At 37.2% G+C, this 26,473-nt stretch overlaps 1 protein-coding gene across 1 annotated transcript in view; it reads left to right on the top strand.

Annotated features, from left to right (window-relative positions):
- MYT1L (myelin transcription factor 1 like) overlaps positions 1 to 26,473 on the top strand; it is a 220,988-nt gene that overhangs the window by 165,004 nt on the left and 29,511 nt on the right. The window contains exon 15 of the mRNA XM_053938244.1: positions 22,051 to 22,113. Coding sequence (XP_053794219.1) covers positions 22,051 to 22,113 — 63 coding nt within the window. The remainder of the gene's footprint in view (positions 1 to 22,050; positions 22,114 to 26,473) is intronic.

Here is a 26,473-nt window from a genome sequence, read left to right as displayed (position 1 = left end):
CCCACATATATTTGAAAGCAGGGAAGTAGGAGTCCTATGGATGGCAGCATCCTTTACACGGCTCTCATTTATGCTCTTGTTCTCTGCTTAAGATGGAAGAAGATGTGATCATGTAAATGTAACGTGCATGCACAAAGCAGCTAAACCAAAGCTACATGAGAGAATTTGATTTTGAAATTTTTGAACTGTGAAATACTTCATTTACATTGTGTGTGAGGTCTGGGAGTATAATTTCCTTGTTTCTAAAACGAGGAAGCAGAAGCTGAAAAGAAACAGAAATTCCATAATATGGGATACTGCTGGCCATCTGTCAGGCCACCAGCCACCATGGGACATTTTTGTGTCTGCTCTGGGCTGCTGTCGTAGCAACAGCAGTAGAAGCTTTAGTGCTTTGCACTGACTGGCACCAGGAGGAGATGGGGAACATTGCTGGGATGTTTCACACATATTTACTGACAGCAGAAGAATAGTGAGAATCAGTAACCTTGGCTCCTGACCCAGGCTGTAGAGGGAAATATATACACATTTTTTACCTATAACACAAGCTGAGATCCCTTTTGTCCTTTCCCTACCAATCTGTACTGTTCTCATCTCTTCTTCATCTTTTATTTCTTGTTCAGGTTTTCAATGTAGTTTTTTCCATTCTTCCATAAAGATTTCAACCTTTGTAAAATTCTTGGCAAATACTTGTTTAATGTATAGGGTACAGAGAACAATTGATAGTGTAGTAGAAAAACTGACAGTGCAGCATAGGAATCATATTTCTGGACTGCATAACTTGGAAGGATTTAATACTTTTATGGCTTTACCATGTTCAAATATTACCCACGTGCTGGTAAAGCCTTCATATCACATTTTACTGATACATGATCTCTTTGTGTGTATTTTACAACACATACAAATAATGTATAATGTAGCTTCCTAACTAGAATTTTGCTAACAGGCTAATTTTTTTTTTTGTATCCCAACTAAAATACAAAATAGCAGACATTTCAAATAATATTGATTAATAATATCAGTCATATTATATTCACAATCAAAATAATGTAAGAATCGTACAAGGTTAGAGAAATGTTTATTTTGCTTAACAGTCATGCTTACTGTATTGCCATTCGGAAGTTGTGGCTCCAAGAGTCTATTACTCACATTTCCTGGCTCTGAGAATAATAATGTTACAACTTTCAGTTAAAAAGGGTCAGTCAGCATAATTATTCCTTACCACCCATGCTTCTCATCTGTAAGGGTTCTTGCTCAGGTTTACCATGCACATTGCACAATTTTTCATTTTCACCCAAAGCTCAAATAGGAAAGTGAGAGCCTTTGTGCATCGTTTGTCAGCCAACTAAAGCATTTACAGCCTGGTCAGTGATCTCCAAATAACAGAATAATATCTGTAATATCTTCTGCTTTAATTATCAGTTACTTACTCTGAGAAAGAAAAAAAAAAGAAAAAAAAAAAAAAGGTTGACAGCTTTAAAGCTGTCTGAAGAAATCAATATATGGCAAGGAACCAAACTTTTCCAGTATTAAGATTTTGATTATAGTACTTGTGAAAAGCAACTAATTTTTAAAGTACCTAGGAGCACTATATGGATGAGTAAAGTTAACTATGGTGGAAAAGCAGTTAACAGCCTACCCAGTGACAGCTACCAATATCAAAATATTCTATAAATTAAATTCAGTGTGATCTTACCAAGAGGCCTTTTCTTATCAGTTTTCTTTATTTATTCCTTATCATAGCAAGTTTTTCTAACAGTTACAATTGCTTCTAAACTGTAATACCATTGTGGAATTATAAATACTGTTAAAACCAGCATTTTGAAGCACTTTAAATCCTATTCAAAATAAGTAAAAAAAAAAAAAAATCCAACGCTAAAATTAATTATTGTTGTAAAAGGACACATTTTGTTAATCAGTAAATCAATCCCAACTAAAACACAGCTGACCAATTGTGAGAATTTCTACTCTGTGTCCTGTCAGTATGGGAACCTGAGAACCCAGGTACCAGAGACTCCCAGAAAGTGACAAACTTATTTCTAATTAGTGCTACTTTGATGTAAAGATAATCACAGTTTTTCAAAGGCCATGGATATATATATATATATATATATATATATATATATATATATATTTACACACATATACGTATATACCTTGAGTGTTATCTTGGTCTGCTGTGGAGCTAAATATCCCATCCTCAACATCTACCTTTGTTGTCTTGGGTCAATTTTCTGCCAGAAAATCCCATTATAGCTTATCCTGAAGAATCTGATCCTCAGGAAGATTTGCAGTTCAACTAGGTGCCTTCAAGTTTGGATACTTCCTGATACTGTTGTAGTTTCCCCAGTCTTTCAGTTCCAAAGCATCTGTGTGGATTTTCTTGGTTTCTGTGGTGGATGTCTTTTGGTATTTTCTATGGAGAAAGGAGTGCAGCCTCCTTTCCCTCACTACAATGAAACCTGAGAGCTTTTGTTTCCCACGTCTCTTCTTAACTCAAAGTGATGAGCTCAGTCTATTTTTGCAAGTTCTCCACAATAAAGTCAGAGTTGGAATTTTTGTGCCTCCGTCTCTTTTCCATGTCATTCTGCCACAGTGATTTCCATATTCTTGGTGATCTTCTACTCTTTCTCTTAACTTCCTTCCACACATCTCCCTGTTCCCAGAGGTGTCACCCTGGCAGTGTTCACATAGAAAAGTGAACTTCTCTGAAGCTCTCCCTGTTAGCCATGATTCTTCTTGAAAAACAACTCCATGCAGTAGTGTTTTCATGATAGAAAGGATATCCTTACCTCATACTTCTAGGAAAACTCTTCTGTATTAATATATTATCTATTATTTATTTCTACTGATGTGATTTTACTACAAGTTGCTCAGCAAGAACTGGGAAGAAGAGGCATCCTCCCAGAAATGTAGAAACTTCTGTTGTCTTTTTTCTGATGAATATAAAAAATAAAATACTGGAAAAGAGTAGTATTTTCCTCCTTGCTGTAGTCGTCTTGTAAAAAATAGGCCTTTTCAAATATAAATTTTATATACAGAGACAAAAATTATCAGGATATATTAGTAAAACACCACAGGAACATTTCCCTCTTTAGATAGGCAACCACATTATTCTTGGACATTGACCAGTGCCTGTACTATTTTATACCTTGATAGCTCTCCCAATATACAGTCACTTAATGTACTCAAAGCAGTTATTCCTGCAGAATTCTGGTAATCTGCTGGAGTGAATTCTCCACCTACATCCTGTGTTTTCCACTTGAGGTGTTTCTGATGTTCCTGGATGTGCATTTGTTGTTTCATCTGCAAAGAAGTATTATCCCTTGCCTTGCCTTCCATTTCCCACCTTCCCCTTCCTTTCTCCCGTTGAGATTACATCTGTCCTCCTCTAAGAATGCAGCAAGACTGAGACCCATTATATAGTTTTCACTCAGTTTTATCTTAGAAAATTACTCTTTGTTGCAAGAGAAATAATCATTTCCATTCCTATTACCACCTTTTTACTCCTGTTGTTTATGTCTTTTTTTTCTACATGGAAACTTAATAGAAGTTGTCATTACAGTTTTTCTTGAATACTAAGGTTGTTGAGCCTAGTAAGTAATCTCGTGTTAAGCTGAAATACTTCTTTGATGCTAAATATGTATCTTTTGAATCTGCAGACACTTTTTGAAATTCCTTGATGCTTTAGCTAACTTTTGTATAGGAAATGTGATTACAAGGACCGGATGTGATGTATTTGGAGAAATGCTAAAAAGTGCTTGAGTGAGCCATTTGTAAATTATAGTGTTTTATTAATTTATCTGCAATGTTGTGGTAAAAAAAATGAACAAACTGTAGTTTTTTATGTGTTCTTAAATTGCAACTCAGTGTGCTAGTCTAATTTAAATTATTAAAAACAAAACCAAGGAACATAGATCCCCAATTATTAGTTCACCTATAAGGAATAATCTTTCCCATTTTGCTCAACAATCCTTGGGCCAAGTGAAATTAGGAATCTTATGTGGTTTCAGTGGGTTTTTTTTGCATTTTTGTTTCCTGTATTTATTGCAGATTTCCACTTGGATACCTTATCTTTGATGGCAGCATGCATGCCTGGCCAGAACAGAACACCTTGGGCTCTGTTCCTGCACTTCTCAATACTCAAATGGGCACTGTAGGTTATACCTAGCATTTCCAACCTCATGTTGTGTGGTGTTATGATAATGTCCTTTTGTATAGAAACCCATCATCTGCAGCAACCTCATCTCTGTAGTCGCAATAAGTTTTACATATGGAAGTGGCTGGGCTTTTTCTCTGTAAGAATAACTCATTCAGACTCTGGTAAGGTTGAGTCATTCCATTTTTCCCACTTAAGTTTGTCAACTTTTGTCTCTGAAATGGAAAACACTTGAGTTTTGTTTACATAAGACCCTTCATCATTGTTTTCATTACTCAGAGGTAGTCATAAAAGCATGTACTAAAAAGCTCCTTAAAAGCCATCTGCATATCAGTATCTCTGATGCTGTGAAATGTTCCATGCAGGCACGAAATTGTTTGCATGAAACACCTTGCAGAATCAGGGCCTTAGTAAGTTGTCAATACTATGAAATGCTCTGAAATGAGTGGCTTCCTTTGCATAGTGGTATCTACAACAGCCAAACAGTTCATGGCCTGTTTCTTTATGTACTTAATTATTCAAAACAAAAGATAACAGTAGCTTGTATTTTTTTACTGTTTGGATTTGAATCAGTATTTAAAACCATTTGCCAGTCAGTTATTACCAAAATAGTCTCAATTCAGATGAATAGTCACTGAATTAGAGTAATTTTTTCAAAGCTACCTGTATGACTTAAAGAGTCTTCGTTTTTAGAAGGAATGTAAGTTGTGGGCATCTACATCCCTGCAACTTCTATATGCCTGACTTTGAAATTGGAATTTGGTGTCTGCAATAACAACTTAGGCAGTTTTGAAGATACGTTCCTTAGTTCCTAGCTCTTCACTAATCACCAAATATTTCAGTGTGAATGTTTGTTTGATGGTTTATTTGAATTTTTGAAACTTTTCTCTTGTCAGTCATTTTAGTGCCATACTGTGCAGTTTCTAAGCAACCATTCAGAGAGGAGCACTTAATTGTGATTAATTATAAATGAATTTGTTTAGCTGTGTTAATATGCCCAATGAATCTCTCTAAGGCCTTCTTGTCTTGGAGTTTTTCCATTTGTACAGTTGCCTCTGTCTTCTTTGGGTTTGGTCATACTTCTTTGTCATTGAACTTGTCTAACATAATTAATCTCATTCAGCCTGGCATTTGCTTGTAATCAATTTAAGGGTCTTTTCTTTGGCACAATTTGGTAATTGTGCAGACTCCCATTGTGGTGTTGATCATTTTTTCTTCAAGTCAACAGATCATAACCAATTGCTCATTCCATCCAGATCTGCAAAGATCTGCAACATGATGCTGTGGTATATCCCAAGTGCTGAGGCAATCTCCATGGGAAGTTGCATAAACTATACAGCTGCTAAAAGGGGAGTTAAAAATGCAGTGTTTGGTCAGTGTTTGCCAAAACCCTTTAATATATACCCCAAAATAAAAGTAATTTTGTCACTTGGGAGTTCTAAACATGATTGTCCAGATCCTCAGTTGGTGTAAATTAGCATAGCTCTGCTGCCTTTGGAAGAGTTTCGCTAAGATACAACAGTGATGATCTGGGCAGATGCCCTCAGCTACTCTCTTGGGTTAGCATTCATGTTTGATTGCCTTATTTTTTTTAATATTGCCTTAAATTTTTTGAAGTTACAGAATTCCTTGCATTATTTGGTTTCTTAAAATGGCCAGTTGCTAACTTGATTATCTGTATCTGCACAGTAACATCTGATTTTGCCATTCAGTTAAATTCATCCCTTTACTTTTATCTCAGTGCTATTGGGACTTTATGTGGCACACATTTTTTGCAGCACTGTAGTATCTATATCAATGTTTTATATCTCTAAAATATCCCATATCCCTCATAAACACCTCATCATAATCTTCTTTGACAATATTTTTGTATTCCCAGTGAGTGGAATTTATTTTTGCTCATCTGCATGTAAAAACTGCTCTTCTACCCTAACACACACAGAATTTCCACTGCTTCAAAGTCTGTTGATTTCTCTCCTTCCACAGATAACAACACTGTGCTCTTTCAGCATGGCCTCAGTTGTATGAAACAACCTTAAATTTTGAGGAGTACTTTACCATTGGCCATCATTGATTATTTTTGTATGCTTGACTGTATTTGCACTGTACTCAGCTTCAGCAATACATGTTTTCTGTAATAAGGAGGCAGAGGACTAAAGTATAAGTACATTACTATCATTAGGTATTATTTTTGGACTGTGGAAAACAAATGAAAAAAGACAGATCCTTCAAAAATGAATCTGAATAAATTATATTTAAGATTTAGTTTCCAGAGTTATAAGATTGACATCGTTTCATTCAAATAATGAGCTGTAAAGTAGTCAGTCAGAGTGATATTTAAAATGCCTTCTTCAGGCTTCAGAGTTAACAGTACACTGAGATGAACAGAACCTAGTTTCCAAATTTTCAGACTGCAAATTAATGGGAACGTCATTATGAAAGCATATGATCAGTTAAAAGAACTATAATTTATTCAGAAGAGATTACATACCTAAGTATTTTTCTTCTGTATTAAATAGGAAAAATATCAAAACATACAGATGCAGTTTATAAGAAAACCAAGTCATAGACTTTATTTTCTTTTTTACAGGTAGAAAACGATTTTTTCTAGGCCAGTCTGGCACTTTTCTTGAATACATGGTGCACATCAAAAGTATTCTAAAGAAGAATTACAAAATCACAACTTACTGCTTTTACCAGTAAAACTATGAGCTTAGGGGTTTTTTGTTTCCTTGTAGAAAATGATGATAGCTAAAAGAAACAAAATGACCCTGCTTTAAATGCAATCTATTGAATGCTGAATTCAGAGTTTAATAGGTAAAAAGCATTAATTTTTGACTCTGTGATTGGAATCCCTGTTTCAGTAATGAATCAGATGTGATGTCAGACAATTGGTAAGGAATAAAAAAATCTTAATTATTTCTTAAAAATATTTGTATTTTTTTCTTTTAAATCACAGAGTTATTATTTAATGGGGAGTGAATTCAGTAACTGCTGCGCATTTCACAAATAAGTTTTAATTTAAAAGCTGTAAATGTTGGCTATGCTAGACACTGCAGAGATATGCTGGACACTGCAGAGAAAAATGGTTTTGTTCCCCATGAATAAGAGTTATAAAAAAATAAGAGGAAAAAACTTCAGGGGAATCATAAAAATTTATATGAAAATAACTGAATAATTTTTAAAAATGATAGATCATGGGTTTCTCCTCAAGGCTTCTCCAGGAACCATTGTAGGTGGTGGTTTGTTTTCCTCTGATGCACTAATCAAGCACCATCTGTCAGGAAAGCGTAAGTATATTCTATAAGTATAGGTATCATGAAGGAGGGGCAATGGCCTTGCTTTTGAATAACACCAAATACAACTTTTGTGGCTTGAGTGTGAAGAATCTTAAAGAATGAAATTATTAAGATTTTTTTTCTTTACTTTTTAAACCTATTAAGGTTTATTCCTAAGCATTCCCAGTCACAGAAGAAGTCCTTTAATGGTTCTAATTTTTTACTGAGACCTAATCTGAAATATTTTTAAGTAGCAGAATCATAGAAACACAGAAAGGTTTGGGTTGGAACGGACTTTAAAAATCATCCAGTTCCAACCCCTCTGCCATGGGCAGGGGCACCTTCCACTAGAGGTTACTCAACACCATCCAACCTGGCGTTACATGCCTCCAGGGATGGGGCATCCACAACATCCCTAGGCAACTGTGTCAATAGAACACCTCCAATTGTCTTTAGCAGGCTTCAGATCCAAGATTCTGTTCTGTGACTTTGAAAAGCTTTCCCCAGTTAGCATGTTTCTCATGGAGTGAAAACACTATTACAAGGCCAAATTCCACATAGAGTTTTTGCACTTCTTCCACTTGACAAAATCAGTTTCAGGTTGATGCTGTCATAGACAGAGTCCTATCACTATTTGTTTATAAAGAAAAGAGTATTTTTAAAGTTTAATTAATCAAGTATTGGAGAGGAAGTTCTTAATTTTTGTTGGAATTCTATTTGATACAATAAACCTCTGTAAATTAAAAATTACTGATACGCAATGCAAAATTTTTTGCAAGTTTTGTATGCAAAACTATTATCCAGAATACTATGTTTAAGAATAATTTAAGTGATTTTAATTTCATTTTTACAAATTTTTATGTTAACTCTACTGAAGCCAGAGTAAATGCTGCTGATTCACAAATTGTAATACGTAAACACATCAGGACCAAATATCTCAAATTTTTGCAAAATTCTTGTGAATGTTAATGTACCACAGACCAGATGTGTTTATATCTTCATATATGGTCTTACATAATCAAGAACATTGTCAAAAATATTTTTATTCCATCTTAAAATTCAAAAGGAAGTGGGATTGTCTTAAAGGCTAAGAAAAACTTCTTTTTATCTGTTCATGTCAATGAAGATACTTCCATTCAAAGGTAAAGTAAATGTAATGAATAAGATACTTATCCAAGGGGTGATTTTTCTTAAAACTTCTCTCACCATGAAAAGAGGGAATTGGCTGTTTTTAAAGATATTGCCGATGGATTACATTCTGTGCAAGGGATACAGTTGACAACCATAAGTACTGGGAAATGGCAATCTATGGGAGACATTTCTGGAAGATGTAGTTTGCTGGGCAACTTATTCCACAGCCAGCCTTCCTGTAGTCCTGTATTCATCTTGAAATTAGTGGTTTTTCTGTGTCTGAATGGGTGCTGAGTGGAATTATACCTATCTCTACTTCATGCAAGAAGGTTAATGAAGATGTTGTTCTTCCGTGTCACATGTAGCTGAGGATCCCAACCTCAGAGCTAATCAAAACAGAGAATTTGTGTTGCAGCTAGGCTTCTGCCCCATGTAATATTCTTCCAAGTCCTTGGCATGGGGCTTTTATTTAGCAGGAATAGTTGCAAGGATAGTGATTTCTTAAAAAATATTTTGGCAGAGTTTGACTAGAAGATGTAAAGACTCACTCTGATAATAGAAAGTTATGGTTCTTCCTCACCAGCCTAGAAAAAGTATTAATCAAAGTTCAGACAAGGTCTGTATCAACACTAACCAAGTCAATTAGAAATCAGAGTAAGGAGCAGTAAATACATGCTCAGGATTATTTGACTATAAGAACCTAAAACAGGAAGTGGTTTTGGAAAAGAAGTTTATTGCTTTGAAAAAAATCATAGGGAACCCTTCTTGTAAAAGTCATGTAAGGCAAAGTTAACATCTCACTGAGAGCTGCTTCTCTACCTCTGCAGTGCATGGGAACTGTGAGCCCTGAGGTACAACAGAGCCCGAGCGCTGCATGCAGACACACGGGGCCATTGTCCTGCACTGCCCTTTGTCCCTGGCTGGAACTTCCAACCTCTCTGTGCTGTGCAGCTGCTTGGGAAACTACTCCTGCAGCTCTCAGACTGCAAACCTGATATGGCTCTTTAGTGAGATGTTTACCGTATAAACCAAACTTGCACTGCCTTGTCCTATGGGAGTTGCAGAAGTGGGAATTGTGCAGAAGCGTGGACTCTCTGCCTTTGTTAACTTTGAGAAGTAAGGAGGGCCAAAGTAAGAAAATACATGGGAGCATATCCCATGACAGTGAAAAGCACAGTTTATTCTGAAGTGTTCTATTTAATGATACCTTGGAACATTCATATGGAGCTGGAATTATTACTTCAGTACTGTTAAATACAGTCTCAGATTCCAACAGAAAAATGAAGAGTTTAGCTTGAAACAGTTCTAACTAAAGTCTTATCAGAGTTTCCTGCCCTCACTGAAAGGATATCTCCTTTCTTCTCATAATGTGCAAACTGCCTCATCCACTCTCACAGGTTAGGGTGAAATGACACCAATTTCAGGTTACTGAATACTGAACTAAAAGCTCCGTTGTTTCTTTTACTGCTACCCAGACAGCTGGAGCATCCTTTCAGGGGGAACAGGAAACTCCGAAGCAGAGGCAGATGGATGCCCAGAATAGAAGCTGAGAGTATTATCTTGGGTACACAGTCTCTCTCACTGATCAGGATGTTTGTTGTGATCCACTTCATCTACCTCACTGACAATTTCTGAGCATTCATTAACTCTGTGAGCTGGACTTCAAAATCATCACTTTCAGTTGCTGAGAAGAACATATACAAAGAAATGCACAAATATTTTGAATATATAAAACTATATGATAAATTTGCTGATGGTTGAAATTTGAACTATGCAGAAGGGACTGGAATCAAGGAAAAATGATAGTGTGGGATATTTCTGGAATAGAGTCTCTAACTAAGGGCTGCATCTGTACTGCCAATAGGAGGCCAAACAGTATTCTCTCTGATACAGCTTTTAAGATGCATTACAGAATTATAAAATCATGTAGCCAGAGGTATCCAAATGTTAGCTAGTCTAAGCTTCTGCTTAGAACAAGTCCAGTTGGAATAGGTTGCTCAGAATCTTGTCCAGTCAAGTTGTGAGTTTTGCCAAGATTACAGTTCCCACAACTATTCCAGTGTTTGACCAGACTGATGCTTGGTTGCTTTTTTTTCATTTATAATAAATTGGCTTTCCCGTGCTGAATTTTATCCATTTATTGGCTGTCCTTCAGCTGTGCAGCTCTGAGAAAGCTTCTGTTATGTTTTCACCACACCAACCAGTTAGGTATTCTTAGACAGCAGCGAAATTCCCTTACACTTTTCATAAGAATGGGCAAGCTAACTTCCTCAGTCTTGGATAGTAAGTCCTTCAGGCCCAAAACCATCTGGCAGTGTCTTGTAGTAGTGCAAGCCTGCACCTTAGTGTTTGTGGTTCTGAGAGTGCTGTACCTTCCTAGGTGTTAGTTCATTACATCTGGTTTGTCTGCCCAGTCTACCAGTGGAGTCTAGCTCAAGGCAGTAGGATGGAATACTTGTAGGGATGGCATAACTGTGGTAATGCCCAACTGTCCTCCTCGCAGACAGGTTCATAACTAGACTCTCACTAGGGATTTTTCCCTTCAGTATGAATTAAATATGCTTACTGCATGTCTGAGGTAAGTTAGCACTCAATGTGGAGCATGAGTCTTAAGTCAGCCACATGAAAAATTAGAGCAAGTCTGAGAGGGTTTCAAGAATCAGTATAAAGTCACACAGAAAATCAGTAACAAAACTGGATTTCCCTTAGCTGCACTGTTCATTAGCCTTCTTACTAGACTAGACTGCCTCTCACAGTCTGATATAATTCACACTCAGTATTTTCATATTTCTTCACTTAGGCTTCTGACAAATGTTTTTAGGCCTAGAGGGGAAAAGCTGCTTGTTTTCATGAAATGAAAACTGGAGTATTTTTCTCACTTGCTTCAGATGCTTCAGTCCAAAATAGAAAGTATTATCTCTGCTTTATCTGTCTGAGAAAGTGAAACTCTTGAGTTTGTTCCCTTTATCCAAGTGTTATCATCCTGTCTCTGGATGATAGATGTTTTCCAGAGAGAAACACAGATATGCAGAAAACATATAAAAGTCCATCCAGTGTAAGGAACTTCATGCTACAATAGCACTTCTCAAGTACTAATGAGCACAATGCAGTGGCTGCATGTGGAGCAAAACAACTCTCAACCTTAAGATGCAATTAGTCACCTAAACATTTTCCACCAAACTATTATTTTCATCTTACCTTTCCGAATGTGCACTGAAAATCATCTTTTTAGTTGCTCTTTTGAAACAGGAGTGTAAGAAAAAAGCTGTTAATAGTGAAAAAAAATCCCAGCCTATTACATTTTTTGTCACTTGGATTATTTTAATGGACTTGGGGTTTTTTTGCAAACATCTTGGCCCTCGTGCTGCCCAGGATATATTTCCCAGAGAAATCACAGATGTTTACAGTCCTATTGATTTGTGGCTTTGCCATAATGCTAGGCTGAGAGAACTCACATTAGAGGCAGGACTCTTGCTTCTTTCTTTATTATATAGGTCTAGAAGTATTTTGTTAGCTTGGTCTTTCATACTTAGATACACCATTTTGAAGAAGGACATATAAACTGGACTTTCTCCATACTCTTTTTCTTTCCATCCTTCCCACTCAGCCTTTTTTTCTCCCATTCTTTTGATCCAACTCTCTCCTTTCTTGTGATCTTGTAGAATCCTTCTCTCTGTTGTTTGTGCATGCACATGTTGAGCAAGAACCAGATAAATAGAATAGCTAAAGAATGGCTAACGTTGGCTTATGCCCAATCTCCTACCAACAGTTTCAGGGGATTGTTAAGGCCACAGACTACATGAAATCTGGTAATCTTTTTTTCCTCTGCTTGCAGCAGTCCTAATCTGATAGATTGTCTCAGCATCCCTTGCTGTGATGTTGACCTTTTTGAGTATTCCAGATTCATAGATTTTGAAGTCATTCCAAACCTCCAGGAAACTCACAGGAAGTGACAGCTTCAAGGTCATACTGCAGTGCCCATTAGACCCTTTGTTAGTTGCTTCACTGAGGACAAGATATACAAAGCACAAAAGAGCAGAGCATGGGAGAGTCAGCAGCATAGAGATGAAAATTAAAGAATTACTCTATTGATAATTTTAAGGTGTTGAAGGTAACCAGCAGGTTACTGACATTTCTTATCGGGCAAAAATTACCTAGTTTAAAGAGTGAATTTTCAAAGTACTCAACATTCAGCCTAATTTTAATTTAATTTTGAGCTAAAACTCTGAGTTTCATCATAAACAGAGAAGTTAAGGCTGGTCATACGAGCTTTTGAAGACACCTTTTAAGGTGAAGAATACCAAATGTTATACCTGTGTTACTGTCTTCAAGTGCTTCACTTGGACCCATTGTCACATGCAGGGAGCTATAGAAATCATGTCACTGGCTATTCTGCAAACCTGGACCTATCTTTCTGTAAAGTGACTGAATGGCAGATATTCTTGAGAGGCTTAGTGGTTCCCATATTAATAGACCAACCAGGAATAGGACATTCTTCTTCAGAGACAAATGTGTTCACATAAATTTAGTGAGAAAAGCCCTTGTGGGTTTTTGATTCGTGGTTTTTTGGTTTTTTTTTTGAGCACAGGCTTGCAGCAATGCTATTAGGAGACAAGAGAATCTGCATGGCTTTGTTCCTGGTTGTAGGGCATGTTCTCTTAAGGCTATCTTCTGCATTTTTCTCTGTGCCTCCTTAATTTTATTTTATTCCTTCACATACAAATGAAGCTTTTTTCCAAAGGCTGAGCTGTTTGGAAATGAACATTTGAATTTGCATATGTTGGAACTGATTCATCCCTGGTGCCAGGAAGTGCTCTCTGCTGCAGGGAGGGGATCTGCAGCTGCCCGGTGCTGCCTCCAAGGCAGGCGATGCTGGCAGGAGAGAAAGCGTGGGCAAGGTGCCCAGGGGGAGAACTGATTCACAGCTTCCCCCTGGCAGCTTCTGAGCACTGAGCACCCCCTGGGTAGTGCACAGAAGCTATTTCACATTAGGCACATACCCTGCCTTTGGCATGTTAAGGGGCTATGTGCTGATGCGGGAACAGTGGGCAGCACGTCATGGCACTTGCTGCTGGGAAGCTGGGAAGTCCTGACTGGTAGCAAAAGAGGCAGCATGCAGAGGTGGTAATGGAAGGCACAGAAATACTTTTTCTAAAGCAATATAATTAATTTAAACTCATTGTGTGTATCTGTGCATTGGAGTGCATAGCAATATTTTATGTGCCAGCATGATGCATTTTAGGCTGCTTATAAGAAAATGGATTTCAGTGTAATTAAAAAACATATCATGTTCTTTCTCACCCCCACATGGTTCAAAAAATGCAGGAATGCAATACAGATAATAGCAGCAGCTAAGGACAGAAAAAATAGTATATGCAGAAAAGCAAGGAATTAACTAAATTGTACCTGAGGAAAGGAGTACGCAGTCAGCATGCCCCAGTTTAGAACCATTCAATTGCTGGGGATTTCTAGAGGCAAAGACAAAGAGACAGAGCAATCTCTCTGCAGAGATAAGAGACTGAAGTTACTCCATGAAGCCTCTGAGCCAAAACTATTTTAGTCTCATGCCTGGACTAGCTCCATAGGCCTGGCATTGTTCCTTCATGGATAGAAACACTGTATGGTGAAAGTGGCAACAATAAATCTTTGCATTCTACACTTCTTTCCAGTCTCCAATCTGTACTTCTCCCAGTGTCTTCTGAGAGGGCTCGATACTGCCCCACCAGGAGGGATCCTTATCAGGATCTCCCTTCTCTCCTGCCCACTCCTGCTGGAACTGCATTGGATCCAACACTAGGAAAAACCCTGACAAGATGAATTTTTTTTTTTTTTTTAATCCACCCATTTGCCCTTCCACACAATTTTTTGGTTTTGCTGGCTCTTCTCATTTCCTGAAATCCTCTTCTTTTATATCTGCTGTCTAAATTTAAATTTAGCATTTAAATTTCCCTGTTACCTCCAGTGAGACCTGTTATATCAGTAGCATTCTGCTAAATGAGAAATGCTAGCAGTATTTTACATGTGAAAAGTGATATTTAGCACTTTTGCTAAAACTAAATTTCTGTGCTTAAATACTCCTTCTAGCTAGATAGAAAAGGAAAATAGAAGGAAATAATTAACATATGAATCTAAATTTAACTTCTTTTTTTTTTTTTTTTGGATTACAATGCATCTTTATGAAACTTTGATATTTATAGAGGTCTGACTTTGCACAGTCATTGTAGGTACATTTGTGAGGATTGGAACATAAGTTTAGCCTTGAACATGAAACCAAAGAAGTAAAATCTCCTAAAATGTTTGTTATCTGCATGACTGTCCCATAGAGTTTATGTTTCCTCTTGAACCAATTCAAGTGAGCTCAAATAAGCTCTGAATGCAATTTCCAGAAGTGCCCAGTGTTAGCCTGGTTCTGCTCCTTTTGAAGCCAGTGATAAAACTCACAAGGACTTCAGTAAAAATAAAAGAGGGCAAGATACTTAAAATGACTCATTGAGTCTTGACAGCCGATAAATTCTGTATTAAGGTTTCACACACAGCACTTTCTCCTCTAACACAAGGGCAGAATGTGTACCCAGTCATTTCAGCAATGTCAGAGGACCACAAGCAATGCAGACAGCAAGAGTGATAAAATCAGCTAGGAGAAAAGAGCAGGAGGACAACAAGGGTGATGAAAGAAAAGATAATGGGAAAAAAACAACAAAGAGGAAGGAGAAAACAAGAAAGAAACATCAACTTTAAGGTTATTAGAGATCATGAAAGGAAGAAGGGTGAGGGAGGAACAGAGATTGAAGACATCAGCCAAAGGGAACAGAAAAAAAGAAGCAAAAGGGAGAGAGAGAAAATGTTAAAGAGGCAAGAAGAGACAAGAAGAAAATTATTTGGAAAATCAGGGAGTAGAATGCAGCACAGAAGTGCTGGAGAGGAATATGGATGGAAAGCAAACTATGGAGCAAAAGCAAACGGAGATTCTTGCTTCACTGCAGGAAGAGGATAGCAGATTCAGAACAGGGTGAAAACCACCAGGAAAGAAAAGGGAAGGACTGAAATAGAGAGAAGTATGTAGATATAGCACTTCTCTGAGGAAAATTAAGGGAAAATAATTCCATCCTAACAAAATTGTTTATCATTGCAAATTCATAGATTTCATAGATAGTGTAGGTAGAAGGTTTTGGTCTAGACATCAAAAGAAAGTGTGATCACCTGAATTCAAAAATTAAATGCTATGATAAAAAAAGAAAGTGAAAGGATTAAAATGGAAAATATCTGTGTTCCTACTGGAATTAGAACAGATAACAACTTTTCTGTGTCGACATGAGGAAAAGAATCAGCAGCATTCCCACTTCACATACTTAATTAGAACTTGACAATCTACCAAAATACCTGGGACTGAAAATAAGATTTTTACAATTTACATATCCAGATTGCTTTCACAGAGCTGGCTAGAACAGTAATGGCTGGAGGCATTCCTCTGACTACTCAGAAGAGTAAAGACATAATGAGTTGCTGCTATCTGTCCAGTTCCAGCTAAAGAGGTGTTTTTATAACAATAGCCACAACACTGACTCTTACTGGCACACCTGTGGCCAAAAGTCTGTACTGAGGACCACACAGCTCTTCTGATGAGCTTGTTTCTCATCCTGGAATACTCCCTGCAGGTTAGTGGTGACTGGCATAGGAAGGAACTGGAGAAAAGTTTGTTCTCTCTTTTGGCCTCTTAGCTAGTTGAAAAAGAGGACTTGTTTGTCAAGAGCTGCAAACCTGTAGGTTTTGACAAGCCCTCAAATTCATAAAGAATTAGACCCTCAATAAACCTACTATACTCCACAGAAAATCCAGTTTTTAATTTGACAGAGCTTCTTTTCATGCCTTCCCTTTCTTGCCCACTCCTTTTTTTCCTCTTCTCTCACATATTCAATTCAGGGAACTGCAAACACAATTTCTTTACAATTTTATTTTCATAACCTTTTGTTTTGGGACTACCTCACTAGAAAAAAAAAAAAAAAACAAAAAAAAAAAAAAAAAAAAAAAAAAAAAAAAAACAAAAAAAAAAAAAAAAAAAAAAAAAAAAAAAACAACAACAAAAACACCACAGTAATTTCTTATGAATCTATATGTAGTTTCAGAAAACATACAGTTTTTTAGCTGCAAACAGAGCTGTGAATAAGAATCTATACTTCTAGCATATTATCCACTTCTGTGTAAAGTAATTTAGACTCTTTATTGTCCAATTTTCCTCTGCCAAGTCCTTCCCTTTTCTATAGCAGCATTGTGAGATTTTATCCAGTAACATTTTTAAAATACTCTCAGATCTTCAAGCAAAAAAGAGAAGTGCGAGTATTATTGTGTCTGTCTTCCAGCCTCCCAACCTATGAATTCCATTCCTGGTGATTCAGTGAAACAAAACTGAATCTCAAATAGATGGAAACCACCAGACAATAAAAAATTCTACATTCTGCTATGAAAAAAAATCCCACAGGAAACAATTATATTTTTCTAGCCTTTCTGAATCTTCAATAGAAAATCACAGCTCTACTCTAGAGATTGACAGCATGGTCAAAATAAAACTATGGGAAAGATATAATTTTCTATTAATCCCAGTTCTTTTGCAGTGTGAAACATTATGGAGGGCCATTCTGAATTTTTGCACATTTTCCTGATTTAGTCCCCTGTTCAATTCAATGTGATTTTTCTTTTACTAGCTACATCTGCTTTAAATAGTTAAATATTGATTTATAGGATATTCTCTCTGATAGACTGTATTATTGGCACTTGTGTTCACAAGGGAAGATTGGATGTGCAACACAGTAGGTATTAAGTGTTGTAAACTAAACAGTAAAGGTAACAAGGTAACATCAGTCTGTTGTGCCGATCCATCAGTTTACTAATGATGGGTCATGAAAGTTATTTTGTAGGAACTCTTGTGCAATTGGCCAGCATGAGAGAAATGGATGGTTTAATTCTTTTCCATGGGAGCAGATACCCTCAGCACAAAAATAAAATGTTGAAGTAGATTTTTATGTCTTTGTTTTATCTCTATGCTTTGGATCTAATTTATGTTTTAAAATAATTTGAAAAAGTAAGTCAACCAAAGTCATACACAGTAATGAGGAGAAAACTATTGCAGTTTTGTCTTTGCACTTTGTGTAAAATCCTATTTACTCTCATGCTAGTAAAGCTGTAAATCTAAGTATGTACACTACACGTAAGCTTATCTTGCTCCCGTAGAACTAGATAAAACCCTACAACTATAGGTTTGATTATGGGTCTTATTTGTAGTGCCCTATGCTGGTGAGAGCTGGGGGGTCTTGTGAGCTGAGGTTTCAACAAGACTTTTAACCACTGGCATTTGGAAAAAACCCTCCCAGAGCTCTTTTGGGCATTGCATCCATTTCCTCCCCAGTCCTAGGAACTTCCCTGAGTTCTTCAGGTTGCCAGAAGTTTGTTTTAATTGCTGCACACCTTCAGTCTTTCCACAGTGAAGAATCAGTAGCAGGGCTTAAGTGTATTCTTCCCAATTTACCTCTCACCCTTTTTTTCTCCTGCTATTGAATCTAAGCCCGACACTGAATCCAGCTGCTACAGCTGTTGCTGTTCTGCTGCCTGCCCTACTTCCTGCTTCTGCTTATTTTCCCAAAAATGCTTCTATGGGATGATCTGTGAATGAATGAGACATCAAGGCACCGCTAACTGCATTCCCCTTTCCTGACAAGCCCTTTCTTTCACTGGATACCCTGAATTTGTAGTCAAGTGTTAGTATTCTATGTCCTGAGCTTCACTCTTCACTGAGTCAGTTCCTTTTATCACCTCCGTCATTACAGTACTAAAGTATCTCCTGCACTACAATAAGCTATTATGTAAATTCTACAAATAAGTTTCTGATCCTGCCAAATCAGATTTACTTTAAGTAAGCAAGGAAAACTGCAGCTCTCTTTTGTCACATACTCTGATAGTCATTTTCGAAGAGTTTCACATCAGCTGCCTCTTACAAGCAGTGCATACATTTTTCTGGCATTGTTGTTTATACATATGATTAAGTAATATATGTGTAGGTAGTAAATGATAGCAAAGTAAGGTATATGCAAGTCCTGCATATGCTCAGATTGGAAAATACAAACTCCCAGTTCCAATAGCACAAGAACTTGGGATTGTCTCCTTACCTAATCTGTTTAGGATAGCAAGTAAACATTGTAATAGGTTCATAGTGGTAACAGACTGCTGCTTGTCTGCATCCTATGTGTCACGCTGTTAAGAGCATTTCCCATAGAATGGAAACAGCAGAAGTATAAATGTTCCAGAGTTTTAAAATGTTCTTACCAACTGCACTAAACTCTCATTTCATCTGTTACATTGAGTTAAATATAAATTTATGAGATTTGAAAACAAATATTACATTGTCAAAATCAAAATTTGAAAGGTTGTTCTGAAATCCTTGCCAACATAAAGATCTCATCTGGTTTAATCAAAAGTACATTTTTAAACTGATATGAACTGAGAAAAGCCTTTTCTGAAAATACACAGTTCAATTTAGAGCAGGATGATTTCTTCTTTAGCTTCTGTTCTTTTTTTTTTTTTTTTTTTTTTTTTTTTTTAATGACAGAAATAAGCTAGTTCTTAAATTGTGTGAGACTGTCCAAATGGTTGAGGTGCAGTGATATTACGGTCTGGGCTCTTGAGGTCTGTCCGACCCTGGCTGCCATAGGTGTCCCAGATAGCGATGTCCCACTAAGCACAACCTGTCCAGGTGTCCCAGGCAGGCTCCCAGCTGCAGGCAACCTGAGCAAGCAGCTCAGATCTTAAGTGAGATCAGCTCTTTGGTTAATTGAGTCCTTTGGTGATTTCAGCTCTTTGCTGGCTAAGTGCCTCGCAGACGCAGGGATGAGAGAGGAGAAGGCTGTATGAGGTTTCACAGCAGTGTCTTTATTGGCAGCTCCGGCGAAGGGTTCCAGTGACAGCTCTTCTGCCAAACTGGGCAGAGGCAGGGGTTTATATAGGGTATGTGGGTTTTGGGAAACAGTCCAATAGTAAGGGTCGAGGTAAATATGACTTACGGTCTTACAGAGAGATAATGAGGGTCTGAGGTGGAAGAGGGGCTACTTTGTCCAGTCATCATGACTAGGCATTCTTATCTTAGGCAACTGACTGTCAGGGAGGCTTGCAGGGCCTCTGGCAAGTGGTCTTATTCTAAGACTGATGGATGGGATATACTCGTGCTTCTTATAAATCCTTTCTGTAAAGACACTATTAATCATGTTGCCTGTAATAATAATCTTGGAAAAGATGAGAAAAAAATATTGTTCACTTTTGCTAATTGTTTATCCTCAAAAGAAAAGAAAGTCTGGAGAGGAAGACGGTGGCTTCAAATCATGGGCTCATACAGAAGAAATCCTTGTAGTACCCCAGACTGCAGAGTCCCATGGCTCTGTGTTCTCCTTTTTTGATTTAAATGCCATGAACATGTAGAGCCAAAATGTAGTCAATTCCTTTAATTAATTCTTACCCTTATATCTTATGATTCAGCATCTTAGAGGCTTTAGTCAGGCTTCAGTGATGCAGCTAGTCTTGATGGAAATAGGCATTGGAGACCACTGAAGCTATCTAACATGAAAAAAACCAAAACACATGAAGTAAGAGTTGACTCTCTGTAGATCTCAAAATATTTGTCTAAAAATAAATAATGAGAAGATATATATATAGATACAGAGTATTTAAATTGTAAAGACCCTTCCTATTAGATGCCCTTACCGCTTATTTTTAAAGAAATAACAAAAATTTATTCTAGCCATGTGCAGCCACAACAAAGAATAAAGGGTAAGAGGCATACAGACTGAATTATGACTTCTTTATCAAGGATTGTAGTTTTTACCTAATTTGTATCAGAAGGATCTATGCAGAAATTATGGACTTTATCTTTCTATAAGCAGAAAGATTGATGTATGATGTCAACCTGTGTGTTGGTCTTTAAGAGCCATGTTAATACACCCTTCATGCAAGACCACAGGACCATATTTGGTCCTGTGCAAAGACAAAGCAAGAGAGAAGGAGAATTATCACCAAACATTTTTAGATTTCTTGTCCAAAGTACACAGCCTGTTTGGGATGGAGAAGAGAAACTTCAGTGTTGTAGGGAACCCCGTAAATTTTACCAGCTCACATCTGAGAACTGCTACCATATTTTGATATTTTCTATAGCATAACTGAACTGGTCCTGATGAAGATTATATAGGAACTTCATTGAATACATTCCAGTTTAATTTATGTCTTTCAAGGTAACAATAATCATGTTTGAAGTTTGGCCCTGCTGAGCTCCTCAGAAGTAGGTAATGCTTACTAGCTTAAAGCAGCTGAAATTCAGCTTAACGGAACACGACAACTCCATAGCACTGACCTCTGGGTTCCCTAATTATTGATTTTAAAAAATGTTCAAGTATCTGTAGAAACTTTGAGAAACAAAAGCTTACCAGTATGGACCAACTTTGAGGAAAGCACACAATAACTGAAGGGTGAAAGCCAAAGTCTGCATGAACTCCTGATTCAAATAGTGGAAAAATTCAATGTTATGGAAATCTGATGTTTTAGAATGCAACATCTGAATTTGTGAGCAAGCTTTTTTGAATTTGAATGCTTTCTCCAAATGAAGCTTTAAATAGCATGCTAAAATTCAAAACTCAGGCTCAAGAAAAGTGATTTTTTGGAATTCATGTATCATTTGTCTCTTCAGTAAAATGCATATAAATTAATTCTTTGTCTTTTTTGTGATTTAGTATAGCAGTTCAAATACCAGCTAATGATTTTACTTAGCATTATAATGTAGCTTTTTCTGTGATGATCACAATCATCTTTGCAATGTAGAAAAATCCATCCATTTTCTTTGATGGCTCTAATGTCGTTCAACTATTAGAAATTCCACTGAGGGCTGTACCATTTCTGTCTGGTGCTGTAGCTTGATGTTTGGCACTGTTTGGGTGGGTTACTATCTCTGCAAGATACTATCTCTGCCAGCATTCCTTCCCTGTCTTAGGCATTTCCTTTGCTTCATGGAGAGGTGAAGGGGTCTCTTCAGGGTGCGACCTCATGATACTGTGCAGTGGGATTAGAGCAATAGCTCCAGTGGAAAAGAAAATTACTCACTGCAATGTTAGCCACTACCTAAGTATACACCATGGGGATAGTCCATTTGCTGTCAACCCAACTCATTCCTGGTGGTGCAGGGAGGTTGGATTGCTGGGAAATCTCCACTAATCTGCCAGTACTTGAGATATCCAGGAAGCATTGGAGTGGGCAACTGAGGAGTAGGGAACAAAAACATTTTATGAATGAAAAACTATGTTTGTGCCTGGTGTAGAATTAAGCTCAGGTTTAACAGTGGGTAGGGGTCCCAAAGGCTGGCACCTGAGGAAACAAGGATGAGCCAATTAATATTTTTAAATTGGCAGTTATATCTTTCCTGTCAGTAACTGCTGGGTGTCTCTTCCATTGTTATTCTAGGTGTCCCACTCCTGGGTGTGATGGCTCTGGGCATATAACTGGAAATTACGCTTCTCATCGAAGGTATGTAAAGACAAGGTTTTATTATTTAAATCAAATAACTGCAGGGCTAGAAGGTGTCTCAACTGACCTAACTTCACTCTCTGAATACTGAAGTAGGATTGAGTGCTGCACAGACATACTTTGGTCTAATTCACATTAACCACTAATGAATAACATTTCTCAGCTTCAGGATGAGTATTTTCAGGATGAAATATTCCTACCCAAATAGGTAGGAATATTTTTGCTAATATCTAGCAAAATCTTTATACAAAATAAATTCAGTTTCTCTGCCTTCTCTAGCAGCCTGAGGAAGCAATTCAACATTCATGTTTCTGTTGCTTTACATTCAGAACAACTTAACTCTTCACAGTTTGGACTGAAATCCTACTCCTGCATCTTTTTCCCACAAATTGTATTTCTTGAATATTCATGTCAGTCTCTTCCAGACTCACTCCATATTCCTTGAAATGCAAAATTGGATTCTGTTCTTTACTGCCTCTCCCAGATGAAGCGTTATCAGCTTTTATCAGTGGGGAAAAGTACCTCTTTCATCTAATATGCACCAGTCTTGTTAGTACATTTCAGAAAAAAGTTTGGCTTGTTCTTAAATTGCAACACTTTGTACTACATCAAGCCAGAAGAATGGAAAAAGAAATTTATGGATGAAAGATGCCTTAACTATAACTTCACCAAGGGTCAAAGAATGCTTCTCATTCACTAATTAGGATATTGATCAATTACACTGTAGAGGTAATGGTATAAATGCTGTGCAATTAGCAATTCCCCTGTGGTTATTTGAGAACTAAATCAGTAGAGGAGAGCTGTGCCATATTTTGTAAACATCTATCCACTGTTTAATCAAGAATAGTGAATAATAGTGTAGTCTACCTCTCTTGTGTTAGTAAAGACTCTTTACTCCCACACAGACTAGTACTGTTGAGTCTGGATATTTGCTTTCTTCACCAAGTCCCTATAGTTTTACAATCAGCTATACAAGTCAATACACAAGTTCCCAGTTTAAATGTTTTCCCACTAAAAGCAGCAAAGCATTCAAAGTCGAAACATAAATAAAATAAGAGATGGAGAGCATGCCGTATTTTAAGTGCTGTGAAAATGAAAGATCAAAATATCAATTTCTGTAATGCAGTGTTAAACATCAAAAGTACAAATAACATCATAAAAGAGAAGATAAAAGTATTTTAAAAGCACTTACATGATGCAGATTTGATCACGCTTTCAGAGGAATTTAAGGTCAAATTTAGAACTACATTTAACTATATGTAAATTTATCAGCTACCATTGTACCAGCATTATGCTTGTTATAACTCTACCCCACCTTCAGGGAAGCTATTTATGTGTTTGATCATCTATTTAACCAGAAGCAGGTGGGAGAGTGAAGATGCAGAAGAATAAGTATTACTAACAAGAAACCTAAAAGCTGGCAAGGTTGGTAGGGAGAATCAATGAATGTTGATTCATTTTTTAAACCTTTTCCTTGTACGTTGTCTCCTGGCCACTAAAGGACTGGACTATGAGCTGAATGGTGTTACCTACTTTTGTCTGGAAATTCTAACAGTCTTGTATTTTTGCAGATGACTGTAAGTTTTCATTTGATTGTGCAGCATAATCAAGTATATATAAAGATGTAAAAAATAGGTTCTACAAAACAAACATATCTGGAATTTGCTCAGTTCATTGGGATTTAACACATGTAGCCTTCTGAAATGCCACCATGTCTACATTGGCCACATAACTCCTTAATTTCTCTTCCAAAAAGGCCTCTAGCAACCCCATGTCTTCGGCTGCCTGCAGGCACAGAAGCACTGACATGTAGTCAGTGAAGTAACACTTTCTTTGCTTAAATCCACAGATGTCCTCAGGAGACCTGTCACATTTACACAGAGCCAGCCTTACCCTGTTCAGATCATGATATCTGTCAAGGCCATTTCTGAGGTGGGAAGGCTGGCAAAATGAATGCTTTCGAAGGGCAGCAAACCAGTAGCCGAAATCTGGAGCTGTTAAGCATGGAAGACCCCACAGCATGTTGTCAGTTGGGCTTTCTAATTCCCAGACTGAAAATTAGCATTTAGCTCTGCTTGCATCTGAGTTAGCATTTTTGTTTGTATTTGACACCATCAGTTCCAACCCTCTCAGCTTCAGAAGGAAAGAAATGACAGACTTCTCTCCTAAATGGCTGCTGAGGTTATCATTGGTATTTGAAATGGCTGCTCAACAGCAAGCATACGTGAAGCAGATGTAACTCTGCTATAACTCTGCAGTTTGGCACAGCCCTTCAATTCATGCAAGAAGTTATAGCACCGTGCACTGCTATTGAATTTCCTTATTTGTCTTCATATGTAAAGAATTAAAGTCATAGAAAAATGAAGTAATATGCTTATCTTGTAATTGCTTTGGTTGTTACACAATTAAAAAATTAAAGCTAAGGCTTGACATATGCTTTCTTGTTGATCCACTCTCAGAGGAAAAGTGAAATAATCACAGCCTCAGAAACTGTCTGTTGGAAATGTCTGTTTAGAGGACCTGAAAGGTCTTAGAATTTTCTAATAAATAGAAATAGAATAGAAAGTTCTTTTAAAGAGAGATGATGCACCAAAATACCAGTGAGTAGGTGATAATTAAATTTACTTAATTTGTAGAAAGCTTTAAATCATTAGTCAAGGCAGAAATTCTTTGTTCAGAATTTGTTATGAAAATATAATCTACAAGCATACCCATCTGTATACCTACTAAAAATAGTACTGCTTTCTAAGGAATTCCTATTAACTGTTTAGTTTTCAGATGCAAATTCTGATTATTCTCACCCAGTGAGTGCAACTACTCTCAGATATAAAGAAGGAGTATCTTTAACTCCTGTCCACTCCCCTTCACTTTCTGCAGACCAGGTTGTGTGTCAGGCAGCAAACCAGCCTGTTCCTAAACATTTCTTTTGCCCTAGAGCCAGCTTTCTCTTATTCTGAATCCTCCAGACTCTCTTCCTCCTACTACTTTCTTACAGACAACATTATTATTTCTGAAGAAAAGCATTGTTAATTGGCACAGGCTTTCTCAGATTCAGTTTGTACACAAAGAACTATGGTACTTTGGTGTCCGCTAAGCAAGCTGGAATAAAGAGCAGTTTGCTTTGAAAAGGAGAATGGTCAGTTACATTTAAAATGGAAAATGAAATGGGATGAGTGCATAGGTCCACATATCAGGGTGCAGATGCCTATTCCACTAATGCTGACATGACCCCTGATGTGGCACTGACCCTGGGCCACTAAGGTCTCACAGGCAATTTTAAGATATGGTTTGGGACTCAGTGTGGGTCCAGATCATTCATTACAAACAATATGGGTGTAGCTGTCCTGCTTTACAGAGATAGAGTGCTTAGCTGTACAAATGTGAACTTTCTGGTCTTGGTTCAAAGCAACACTTCTAGGTCCCTTCTATTTAACACTATAGATGTAGCCATGACATCTCACTAAAAGTTTCTAGATAATGTAGTATGTCCTGTGCCACCATTCCTCTCTTTCTTTATTTGACTTAGGACTTTGCAGCATGTAAACTCTGGTTTGTCTGTTCTTCATTTTCTAACACAGAATTCTGTCTGTGATTGCATTACCTTTTTCTGTGCTTCGTCCCCTCAGTCCTCACTGGTTTTGACAAGACAAAATAACTGAAAATTTTGTTGCCACTCTTTCTGTCTCTTCTTTGCAAAGACAGGACCTACTACACAACACTCAAGTACCTCATGCTGAAAACAAAAATTTAATCTTCTACTTTGTTTATTTCTCTAGGGAATTTTTTCTTTGGTGACGCTTCTTTCTCTCTCGTGTCAACACTTGAAGGTGTTCCACTGGTGGATTTATTTTTTAACGTGCATAGTTAAGTCAGAAATAATATTTAAATAGAGGACCAAGCATGATTAATTGGTAGACATACTTGTATCCTCAGATACCGGCTACCTAAAAACATCTTTAAAAATCTATTAAGGTCATTGTCAAGTCTACTTGACAGTGTAACTACTAAGTGGTTTCTATAATGAATTCTTCATATGCAAAAGGAAGGTGAGCTTGTGTAGTTGAAAACAACATTCTCAGTCTTTAGTTAAATGTAACATTGGTTAGCCTAACATACAACTTTGTCTCTACCAAGTCTTTTTGTCTGGGTGAATTCTGAGCACTTGAACCCCTTCTCTGGAATGCATTAAAAGCTCTGAGCTCTGTCATGTTTTTATTCAGTGATTCTTTAGAATTGTTATGCGATGTTTGGGAAGGTTTGATAATGTTACTGATGTGCTCCTGAGAGAAATCTTTAGTCCAACAAAGAGATACTCCTGTTTTTTCTATTCTTCCATCCCTCTCAGACATAGGGGACATAA

The sequence above is a fragment of the Vidua chalybeata genome, chromosome 3 (assembly GCF_026979565.1).
Source record: "Vidua chalybeata isolate OUT-0048 chromosome 3, bVidCha1 merged haplotype, whole genome shotgun sequence".
Classification (NCBI taxonomy): Eukaryota; Metazoa; Chordata; class Aves; order Passeriformes; family Viduidae; genus Vidua; species Vidua chalybeata.
This window is presented reverse-complemented; position numbering and strand designations above follow the sequence as displayed.